Source organism: Calonectris borealis, chromosome 9, assembly GCF_964195595.1.
Source record: "Calonectris borealis chromosome 9, bCalBor7.hap1.2, whole genome shotgun sequence".
Lineage (NCBI taxonomy): Eukaryota > Metazoa > Chordata > Aves > Procellariiformes > Procellariidae > Calonectris > Calonectris borealis.
In genome coordinates this window covers 7,026,917-7,039,448 of record NC_134320.1, presented here as the reverse complement: position 1 = coordinate 7,039,448, position 12,532 = coordinate 7,026,917, and the positions used below count along the sequence as shown (strand labels likewise).

General features: G+C 36.5%; 1 protein-coding gene across 4 annotated transcripts in view; it reads left to right on the top strand.

The window, feature by feature from the left end:
* Positions 1 to 12,532, top strand: part of NMNAT3 (nicotinamide nucleotide adenylyltransferase 3) — a 32,825-nt gene that overhangs the window by 16,308 nt on the left and 3,985 nt on the right. For all 4 annotated transcript variants that reach the window (XM_075158145.1, XM_075158146.1, XM_075158147.1 and 1 more), the window contains 2 exons: positions 5,470 to 5,653; positions 9,808 to 9,917. In XM_075158145.1, coding sequence (XP_075014246.1) covers positions 5,470 to 5,653; positions 9,808 to 9,917 — 294 coding nt within the window. The remainder of the gene's footprint in view (positions 1 to 5,469; positions 5,654 to 9,807; positions 9,918 to 12,532) is intronic.

Genomic DNA, 12,532 nt, shown 5'->3' with positions numbered 1-12,532 from the left:
CTGTTTTATAGCATGTCTGAAGAGAACCATTGCTTCCCAGTCATGTTACATGGGAAAAGTCAGCTTGAATGAGAGCGTTTCAGAATAAGGTGTCCTGTGAGTAGAGCTACAATAGTTTATTATTCACACTGTTACTCTCAAGACGGTGATTTTAGCCCTCCTTTCTGGAGGAAATACTCATTTTCATAGCTGTCAAGATACTGCCTTTATTTCTTTTTGTCCAAATCCAGTGAACTCTATAGAAGTGAAGTGGTATTTTGAGGTCTTGATACGAAATGTTTATTATAGATGTGATATGTGGAGATCGTTAAGCATTTATTTGAGGACTGATCATTGTGCATGCTCAGTTACTCAGCTGTTGGAAGAGTTCCTGAAGTCACAATGTATTTGGGTGGCTGTCTGACTGCAGAGGTAAATCTGCATCTTCAGGCCTTGTAGTTCACTCAGCCAGGTAGATATGTTTTATGTTTGTCTAGGTACTCATATGGCATCTGTCACTACAATTTTTGCACACCTCATCTAATTCAGTGAATGCATCTTTCAAGCACTCTGAAGTGGTGAAGGTAAAGTCATCCATTCTATGGAGAGCTATTCTAAAAGATTGTCCATTACTGCTCTGATGTATTTGTTGTTTATGTTGTCTTTCAATGCAATGATTGCTGAATTGTTTACCCCTTTGATTTTCCTTCTGTTGAGTTCGCTTCACAGAAGGTGACTGAACATGAAGTAAAAAAAGTCTTGCCTATTTTCTTTTTCTTTTTCATGCTTGGCCATCTCTACATATGTGTCATGGGAAGGTAAGCATGGGATGGTATCCTTTTGATATTTAATCTGAACAAAGATCTGAGATATCCCTCCCTCCACCCTGGTTAATTATAACCTATAGATAAAATTAACATTTTGGTTTAAATGGAACAATGAAAAATCCTTGTATTTGTTTTCCTAGCATTAGCAGGCTGAGAGATCTGGGACGATAACTGCTCATTTCTTGTGGGTTCAAGGGAAAAATACAGAATTTTATCCTGTGATTTTAATGTAAGTGTAGTCACACATAGAAGGCTGATAAAAGAAATTAAATAATCCAGTTAACTAACCACATTCGTAAAAGCAAGTATGCCAGTGGTTGTTTCGGTGAAGAAATGAAAACTTACATTGATGTAAGCTCTTGTTGCATCTTAGATGGTTAGAATGTGAGATTGTATTGTAACTATTTTCCAACATTGTTCACTTCTGATAGCAAGTTTTACGTCATTTTACATTTTGAAATAGCTGCCACTTTCCTTACAAAGGAGGACTGACTCCTTGGCAATCAAAGTGATTTTTGTTATTTATGTATTTGATGTTGTGTCTATACTATGCAGTAAAATTTAAACTGTCATCAGAGTCATTTTGTTAAATCTGTAGGTAACTTTATGCCCTTAGAACAGGCTTAATGAAACAGAGAAAATGCATATTCCTGGACAAACCTTCCAAAGCCCAAACCAAAAATTTGCAATCCTCTATCCTGAAATTGTTCACATTAATGCACTAATATATAGAAGTTAGTCTCTTGTCCAGCACTGAAAAGGAGGCTGGGGCAGTCTCCAGAAAAAACATAAAGCCCGGGGAATTTTCTTTGGCTCATGCTTACAGACATTGGATACATAGGACAGAAACCTTAGCTAGGCGATGAGTTAAAAACTGTCATCTTGATTAAGGTGTGTGGGGTTTGCGGGGAGTTTTTTTGTTGTTTGGTTTTCAGTGGGGTTTTTTTGTTGTTGTTGTTTGGATTGGTGGGCGGTTTTTGGTGTTTGGGGTTTTTTTTGGGGAGGGTGGTGTTTGGGCTTTGGGGTGGTTTGGGGGTGGGTTTTTTTAGTGTTTGGGGTGTTTTGGTCTTGGGTTTTTTTGGTGTTTGGTTTTGGGTGTGGTTTTGGGAGGGGGTGTTGGGTTTTTGGTTTTTTTCCCTGTGAATGAGAGCTATATGGTCTTTAAACTAACGTCCATATCTGCAGGAAGGGAAAATTTGCATATTTGAGTTGGTGTCACATTTAATTGATGTCATAGAAGCTACTAGCAAGTGTAACTCTGTTTTTTTTCTATTATAAAGTGTAAGTTGGGAGAGCTGAATACCGAATGATAAAAAGTTTCATTGTAACCTAGAGATGAGATTGGCATTCATCTGTAATATTTTTATGTAAGCCTACATGAGTGAAACTTCTAAAGCTTTGGAGTTTTAACAGGAAAGTGCCAAACTATATTAAAATAAGTGTGTTGGCTTGTCTGCTGTTTTCAGTCATACGAAACGATAAAATCTTCCACACAGTAAACTTAGCATGAAACATGCATCTTTTGATACTGTCATTACTTATGACTAATGTACATTGGTACTGCCTGTTTATAGTGACATGCTGTAAATCCAAACTCTTACCTCGAAGATACTACTTGGAGTAGTACTTTGGTGTAAAGAATCAGGCTGGGTAAACGGATGTGCCTAATTCTCAATTGTCATAGAAATGCAAAAGAGGCTTACATTTTGTCGGCACTGTTCAGCAGGGAGTAAAGTTTCTAGAAACTTTGTTTATGCTAAAACAGTACTATTTCATAATACTTATTTAATAGCATCTTGGAAAAGAAGTGAAATAAAGCAGCACTCAGGCACAAAGTCCTGTTGCAACCTGCTCTGGAGATGACAGAAAAACAGCAATGGGGTCATTTCTGCTCGCTGGGCAGGATAACAGCATAAAGCTGCAGAGCTTCCCAGTCTGTTGTGGATTTTCTTATGAAACTGAGAGGAAGATGAGTAGTGGGCAAGAGTTAAATGTATGGAAGTATTTCTTTTATTTGCTTTTCTATAGTGATTATTTACTTCTATTATTTACTTTTTGTATAGTTTCTAATAGTAGATCCCAGACTTACTAACTAGAAGAAATTAATCTTTAAAAACCCTGCCAAAGTACACATACAGTTTTATATGAAATTGGCATTTGATAAATTTGCTTTAGTATTAATAAACTAATTCAGCATTACAATTTGTTTTAGTGTTTGTAACGATTTATAGTGACCTTTGTAACAGAATACTAAATACGTGTTTTCCTTAATAATACTACTTTAGCATGTTTGAGGGACATTTTTTGTTTCATTACTTTTGTTATATTTAGTTTTCCTAAGAAATTCTTAGAGAATATAAGAAGTTCATAGCAAGAGGAAATTTTTTGCTGCTTTTAATAGGTATGTTTTGAAAAACAAAGCCACTTAAGGGCCTGGAGGATTTTTACACATAGTTAGGACAAGCAATAATAACATACTTCGTGATGAAAACAAATAGCATTCAAAAGAAGTAGAATTTGAAGATAATTCTGGACCAAGGAAGGCTTGAAACTACCTGTAATAATTTATGGGACAGAGAAGAAAATTGCAGTGGAAATTAAAAAAAACCCAAGATGGCAGAATTTAGTGATTTCCTCTTTGCATGTCTGCCAAAATTGAGGGGCTTATTTGAACAGGTGAACTTTTAAATTACTGAAGAGGACAGAAGTCATTTAGAGCCAGAAATAAAATAATCTCCTGTATTTTGAGTGCTAAAGCTTGTATTTTTAGGTGGAAGGCTCTTATGTGCATCGTGTTTGCATAGTGCTGGGTTATTCAGTTGTGAATCATCTCAAACAGTTATTTTATTTGATTTTTGGTACCTTAACTGTTAGCAACCTTGATTTTTCTCTTCCAGTTGGTTTCATTTGTGCTTTGGGACAAGCTGATATGGCATCAGAAGCTCTTATCTCATCCAATCTATGCAGTTCTAGGCCAGAGACTGAAATCTTTACACATCACAAGGATATGGTAGAGTTGCAATTATTCTTGGCTAGCATGATCTCACACAATTTTAATTTTTACATTCAATATATTCATTTAAAATATAAGGGAACAATTTATATCTGTAGAAACTGAAAAGAAAGGAATTGGAATGTGGAAAATAAAATTATTGTGTAAGAAAAACCTTTTAGTAAGGGTAACATTAATTAATTCAAACTGTAATTTCTTTCCCTTTAAACGAGAATTTGTTATAGCATTGTATATTATCAAAGTACCAGAGAATAATTGTTATTCATAAGCCAAGTGAAAGTATTTCCAATTTCAGATCAAGAGATGGACTTAATTATATACACATCTTTGCATGTTTCTGGAAAATTTTATCTTGCTCTTTTGACCATTTTGCCTGTAACGAGAATGTTTTAAAACAGAGGATAGTTTAGACTGACATTTTAACAGGAGACAGGCCTGTACATCTCATTCAATCTTAATACTACTTTTTAAGTCCAACTTGCTTAAGTTCTTTTGAAAATTTTACCTTATTACATCAAAACAAATGTGACATTACTAAATTGTAATTTTAGAATATTAAATTGTCATGTGCCAGTATCAGAAATTATGAGTCCAGGGGTATTATTTTCATTACAAAGCAATAGAGGGAACTTGCTGCATTTAAGTTTCTTTGTTGAAACAATTGAATTAGGAAAAAGAAAGAGGATTTTTTTCCCTCCCTTCAGTATCATATTTATCATAGTTATTTAAAATACATATGTTACATTAGAAATCATTTTGTTTCATTCCTGTTTATTTGAAATACCCTTTCTCTCCTCTCTGTTTCTTGAGGGCTGCCTCTCATATCAGTGCTTTATTTCCCTGTTGATTTATTAAAATGAGAACTACATTTTTGTTTCCTGATTTGAGGCCAGAACTGCAAGGTCTAACAAAAAGAGCTTGTTGTGTTAATGATTACATTATGTTACAGGAGTAGAAAAATATGGGCATATTTTCAAATTTAATTAACATGATCAGCCAGATAGAAAGGGTCTTTAATGGCTGCTAAGCTGATGTTTGGACCATAGTGCTCTAAGTCTCATTTTAGACTCCATTAGCCCCATCTTTGTTCTTGAATATTCTGATTTGTCTGAATCACATTAATCACAGCTGCAGTAATATGCTATAAGTCTCCCTTTAACACAATGAAAGGGCACAATGATTTTGATAAATAACAAGAATCAGATGCTTAAGAACAAAGTAGTGGTCAGTTAAGTCATCCATTGCTCTGGCTATATAAAAGCTGTACTTATTGGAATATAAAACTTAATTATATCTAGTGGTTTTGATAGTTTGCATCATAAATTATAAACATCTCTACTTGCTTGAAAATTGTATGTTCATCCAGCTTTTCTTTTTGAAACATCTAATAGGATAAACATTGATAGTAATTGTGAGCAGTTCACAGAGGAACAAGAAGGCTGCTTTTTAATTTTTTAAATTGCTGTTTCTGTATTAAAAGTAATACCTAAATCAAGTTGTTCATAGTCTCTTATAACTTTGAAGTTAACCGTGCTTTGAAGAGGTTGGACTAGATGAGCTCCCAAGGTCCTATCCATACTAAATTTTCAAGATTCTGTGAAGATGACTTTTTTTTCTTTTTTTCTTTTTTTCTTTTCTTTTTTTCAAAAGGAAGGTATCAGGTGATTGAAGGCATAATGTCTCCTGTTAATGATGACTATGGAAAGAAAGGCTTGGTTTCAGCAAGGCACCGGATAGCAATGGCTAAACTAGCACTGGAGACATCTGACTGGATTCGAGTTGATCCATGGGAGAGTGAGCAGGAGACATGGACAGAGACAATAAAAGTATTAAGGTAATTACTTCTTTTTCCCTTTCTTTATGAAGTTACTGATTGCCAAAAATCTGTCAGGCTACTAGGTCAATGCACAGAACTCGCTCCTATAAAACACCCAAGCAAAGCAGAACATGTCTGTTTATGGCATCATCTGCTATGAGATAAAGTATTATATCTGTGAGCAATGAAAATTCACATCACTTTCCTTCAGAAAGGCTGCATAGTCAGTATTCCCCACCTGGAGTCTTTCCTTTCCTAGTGCACAGCAGATGGGCTTTCCCCAGACCTATGCAATACTCCACAGTACTGCACTTGTGCCATTTAAGTAGTTAGATGCATGTGGAAAGCCTCTGCCAAGAAAGGGTCTTGCAAAACTATAGTCGCTTGGCTCTCACGTTATTTCTCTTGCTTTTTAAGTCTCTAAGTAGGTAATATAGAGATCTTAATCAGAAAGTAAGAGAGTTTACAAACAAACTTATTCTTCAGGAGCATCCCTATTCCAGATTAGCTATGTTGGCCTTATGCCTGCAGGTTTTTCTATTCACACATCCTTGAAAAGTTTTCTTATTAACTCTGATGGCAAGTTAAACCCAAGCCCGTACCTGCTGATGTTTTCTTCAAAATCACTGAGTTTGCTGTGGTTTTGTGCTGGAAGGAAAAATTAAACAATTTGTCCAAAACCTGTTAACTTGATGTAACGACCTTGAAATGTGCCTTTTTCCCATTGGTTGGTCTTGGTAATAAATGCATTATGGGGCAAGGTATGAAAACCCAAACTTCTTGTGCTAGCCACTTTTTGGAAACATAGATGCTACAGAAGATATTGTTAAAGTGAAAGACTTCATGGATGTCTTTCAAGAATGCAAGTGTGCTGTAAGAACTATCAATGATTCTTCATTTCTATCTACATTTTCTAGTTGTTTTCTAACTGGAAACAGTTGTTTGTATAGCTTAAGGCTCTAAAATCTGCCTTCCTCAACTGCCCAGAAAGCTCTTGTGGCTCTGTGTGAAAGCAATTAAAAACCAGACCTGTTACTTTACAAAAGCATACATAAGAATACCCTCCATACTTACAAAACAACTAGTGGAGCCTTTTAGTTCTGCTTTTATTTGCTTTGCTGAGTGAACATAGACATCCAGTTGCTTCTTTTGCCCCTTCCCTCCAGCCAGCAGAATAGGATCGGGGTGGGAGGAAGACTAGGCAACGCTACCCTGTCTTTGCAAAAAGCTTCTCTGTTCTTTTCTCTAGTCACAATTGTATATTCCAGTGTGAGAAATCACCAAAAGGTCTGTCCTGCAGTATTGGTTGGGTATGGGATTTTTCTCCTAAACTTCAGTTTTGTAAAACTATTTTCCTCCAGAGAAGCAGCCACAAATCTTACAGATCAGGTGATCTTACTTACAAAGGCTTTGATCTTGCACAGCTCCAACTGAAGTCAGTACTACTTGCAAGATTGGGTTTGTAAATTGTAAATCCATTTCAGAGTCCTTTAGGAGAAGAGGTACAGTAAATAAAACCTGTATGTATAATTTTCTGCTTGGGTAAAGTAGTATCACTATGGTATGAAGAGTCAAACTTCCAGTCTGCCTAGAAAGTGAACCTCTAGTTTTATAAATAAATTCACGAAATGTTAAAATGGATGCCTCTTAAGGAGAGAAATGAGCTTAAATCTTTTTTTTTTCCCAAACGATGACCTATATTAATAAGCTGAACCAGTGCCATAATCTAATGCTGAACCCTGTCCCTTGAGTGGGGAAGCAGCATCCTGATGAAATAGCAGATGTAGGTATTTTGGCATTATATTGTATTTTAACTGTCACACGTGAATATTAAAAAAGAGGTGGCTTTAGTGCTAGATCATTACCAAGTATAAACAGGCAATGGTTTATTGTGGAGTTGTGCTTCTTCACAACTGTTGAAGGTTAATGTATAGATTCTTCCCTGGTCAAAGAACCAAGAACCAATTCCTGTCTTCACTATAAGCTCCCTCAGGTACGAAACCTTAGTACCAATAGAAAGAGATTGTGCTATTGCAAGGTAAAGGCAAAAAACATTCCTGTACCTAAATGTCTCTTCTTATCAGTATTTTGAATTGTACACTTAACTGCAGTAGAACATTGTGTCCTAAGACACAAGAATGGCCTTTTCCTACAGTATTTGTTTTATCTGAGTGTGATGAAAATGTCATATTTCATCAAAATCTGTAGATTTTGCAGGGGCTTCCAAATAGTTATGACATAAAATAATTTTAAGCAGCAAAGCTCATATCCCATTTGTGGCGGTGTTATTAGTTGCCTGTTACATTAAGTGAGTATGGAAATTTTGGAGACTATCCCAAGGCTTTTTTTAGAGAGGAGGAGGGAACATGATAGAGCTATTTCCCACTTAGCTGCTGTTCCTGAATATTCTTCCTAGACAAGAAAACAGTATTGTCAGTAACCAAAGAACTAAATTCATCCTTCTTGTAATGTAGATTAGATTGTGGTGCAGATATACTATGAATTAATTTAGAATTCGCAAAGATCTATCTTACCGAGCTTTCGTTGAATTGTGCTTGTGATTTAATTATGTAGTTATTCAAAGCTTCATACACAGTTCAGAAAATGCTTGATGAACTGGCAGATTGGTTTGTCCTTTTTGGTGTATCTTTAAAATAACGTAACCCTCCCTGCCCCAGCAGTTGAAACAGCTGCTGAACAGACCTTTTGGCAGTTAAGATTTTGCGGTACTTGTAACATTAGTCCTGCAGTGAGCTCTTGGCCAAGAGTTCTTATTTTTGAATCATGGACCAAGAATGTCAGTCCATGATAGAAAGTTAGTGTACTTGACTATACATAGCATCAGCCTGTTTACAACAAGGCAGGATTAAAAATAGACATGTAGGAAGCTATACTGCTACCTACTTTCTACTACCGTATGTCCCTCACCTCTTGTCTATGCAGTTTCTTTAGCCAATGACTGAGCATCAAAAATTACTGGAGATAGTTATGCAGCCTGTCTAGGTGTAGGTTTTTGACACTTATGCCACTTATTGCTGTGGCTAAAAGTATTTGCATGATTTGAAGAGTGTACATTTAATTCACTAAACTATAAATTCATTCATTAGGCCAGACATTCAAAGGGTTATCTATGGCTTTGTACACGTACTGAATTCGGACTGTACCTTGTAACTCATAATCTTTGCTTTGATACAGTAATATAAGACCTGATGGTCACTTTGGCGATATATGTACTAGACAGAGATGGGACACTGGCTTGAGTCTGTGTCTACCTGTCCTGTTTAACTGTGAGCTTGTTTCTTGAAATGATTTTGACTCGTGCCAATATGAGCAATGCCTAAGCATGGCTCAGGATGGTGTAAGTCAGGGACTATTCTAAACAGGCAAGGCCATGCTGATTTGGAAGGAAGGGAGTTTAGGTGTTTGGATCTAAGATTGGCACTTGCCCTCATGATCAAAGAAGGGGCCACTACCATGAAGTAATAATACCAGTATTGCAGTGGGGCACCAGTGATCAGGAGCAGCAAAAGAATAAAGTAATAGAAACCTGGAAAAACTGACAAAAAGATCCTTGTCTGCCTTCATGAATCTGAACTCAGTAAAATTAGAAGCATAGCAGATGTCAGAAATCTTATGAGAATTGTATATTTTGAGTTTCTCAGGATTGTGATTCTTTTAATTAAAATGAAAGGGAAAACCACAAGGTGAAAACTCAGGGAACATGTTTTTGTGGAGAAGAGGATGAGAGAGTACAATAATGTCTCCTCCTGAAAACTGAGCACACGTTATAGAAACATCATCATGAGGGGTTGTATTTAATCAAGAAATTAAATCTAGTGATTGAAGTGTGATTTAATCCTGTTTCAAACAAAAACCTCCACAATATTTTAAATGTTATGTTGCTACCAAAATTGCCGTAATGGTAGAATTTCAAAAAGGAATTGAAAACCAGAATGCCATTACGGAGATTGCTTGAGAATTCTGCAAAATGTAGTTAACCTACATTGATACTAATCTCATGGTAGAATGAATATGCTAAAATCTTAACAAATTGTATTCAAATCCAAAGTGCATAAAAGCAGACTGTGTTCTTGAATCTGAAAGTGCCGGGTAATCGCTTTGTGCATCTCTGAGAGGATTACCTCACACAGAAGCCTTTATTTTAAATGCAGGCACCATTACAATGAATCACTCAGATTGCTCCAGTCCAAGAAGGAATTCATGAAAAACAAACGGCCCACAGAAAGATCTACAGAGGATTCCCTTTCTTACCAGCACTCAGGTTAGTTCATAACTGTAAACACAACTCTTTGTTTAGCATTAAAAACAACACAGCTTTACTAGACTAGATTAATTGATGAAAAAGTTGAACATAGTAGCTGGTAAGTTTTGAGGGTTGGAGCTGCCTGCCAAAACCAAGCCATGCCAAATGCCAGCATGACTGCTGGTGCAGTTATTTTGTAGTAACTCCCACATAGACCGGACACTTATCTGGGAGTTGTATTAATGGTTGGTTTTATAAGCAGCTCTTCAGCTGTGTCAGAGATGTATGTTGTGGCCCTGCTGGTTTTGCAAAGCATAGAATACATGAATAAAAAATATCAAAAAGTATTACTAAGGATTACTTAGAATTGTAATTCTAGTGTTAGACAATGGGCAAAGTATATGGATACCACACCAGTGATGCTGATGCATTCGTGTTTACTGCATTTCTGGACAGAAAAGCTTCTGTTGACATTAGAAGTATGGCAGGTTCTGGAAACAGTGTCAGTTTTGGGTTTCCTGTTTTATCATATTCCCTAGCCCTATGACTTGCTAGGATGCTGCTAGATTTTTGATACATTACATTTTTCCTGTAGTATTGCAGCACTTCTTGGACATGAATAATACATTTACGTTGTTCACGGTTATACAAAAGTTTCCAAAAGATGAGTTGTTGTATCTTTATAAATGGTAGAGGAAAAAAAGGCATTTATTTGGACTTCAGTGGAGTCTTGTGTTTGATGGGGTTAATGATTGTTGGCAAGTGACAAGTCAAATTATTCCACAGTGCCACACTAAGGAAAATTAGTGTGAAAGTAGTAAAGACTATTTTAATTTTCCATTACAAAAAATTCTTTTTGCTATTATTTTCTGTAGTTATTTCAAGTTCTAAAGCATTTTCTGTAAAAATGGTCAAGAAAACAAATGTTAAAGCTCGTCTTTCTTTCCCAATAAAGATTCTCAGTTTAGAATTCATCAGTTATCATCACAAGATTCCTCTACAGTAAAAACAAAAGACGTAGCAAAAACTGGGTGAGAAAGAGGACGGGCAAGAAATAGGTTTCTCTGTCTAGTGTATAGTGGCTGGATTTTTTGGGGTTTGGATTTTTTTTTTTTTATTCTATCTGGCAGCTATCAGCAAAGAACAATCCATTAGTTTGAACAGAGGAAGGCTAGCATCCGGTTGTTACTTACTTTTTCTGCCTTCAGTGCTTTGACTGACTGGGCAGTGATTCAGATTTGGCTATATTAAACATGTGGCCCACCAAGAAGGAACAGAATGGTTTCTTCCCACTACTTTTGGTCACTAGCATGGTATGGCCTCGGGCATGGGGAATGATCAAGAGCTACTGAGAACTCCAGAGCAGAACAGGGTTCCCCCCGTTTCTCGTAAGTAAATGTTGGCTAGCACAAACTTTCTAATGGCAGGCAACTGTTACCCAATTCCTCCTCCCTTCCCCTCCCCTAGCCCCCAAAAAAACCCTCCCAACAATGAAATCTGTTGAACTGGGGTTTTCTGTGAAATTTGTAGAAAGGCTGAGTCACCTAATGGAAGCTTTCACAAAGATCAGCTCAATGTCTGAATTTAGCAGTGGCAAAATTCCATAATACACTATTTTTCTACTGAATGTAAGTCTACTAAACTGTAAGACTTCTTTGCATGGTGCTGAACCTCATGATTTTGTTTCACATGAAATAATCAGGTCACTTTAATATATATTGCAAATAAAAAGGTTCACTGAGGACAGGTATAGACAAATGATTGCAGTTTTAATAAACTTAGAATAGCTCATTAGTGCAAGTCATTCAGGACAAAGATGAAAACAGTGGGACTATGGAGTTCTTTTTCTCTGTTTTTCAGTGTCCAGAGATTTGCTATCCCTCCTTGATTCACCAAATATAGCTCCATGTGCAGTATTTCTTCTCCTACTTACAAGAGATGGTTGATTGTCTTAATTTCATTTTTAATTGAATCCCCTGCACTTCGATTCCTTCAGTTGCCTTACATGAACAACTTTGTTGTCACTTCTTGAATGCTTTTCCCTGGCATATTCCAACAGCAGTCTCCCTTAATTAGACCTTAAATCCAGCTACTTCCTTTGTGTTAGTAGTTATTTCTCCTTTAGCTTACCCTTTTTCCCTTCACTTCAAAGAATTGCAGTTCATTTCTGTCCACCATCATTGACTGAGCTACGCCAATCAAAAACAAGCAAAAATTTCCCTTATCCAGACATACCATGGCCTGAAATAAAGGCTATTGTACTTATCAAATACTGGAGCATTGCAGCAGCCATGTGAGATTTGTACCATTATGTATAGTGGAAGCTGCAGATCATCATTTAGCAAAGTGCCCTTGAAAGGCCAAAGACACATTTTTCTCATTGGCACAGAAGATGTGGGGATATGCGGAGGTGTATTTGTGAAATTGGCAGCCTTTTTGTAAAGCCTACGATCTGTTCATTTAGCTTCTAGTAACCTAGAACTGCAATGCACATACATTCAGAGAAAACCCATCAACACCACAAAAGCTCTGATGTAATATTAACTCTAATACAGCTTGGGACAGAGTACTGTTTTATTGTGAAGGTTGCTGTTAAGTAAAAAGCAAGCTGTGACATAAAACCCAGATAAGGC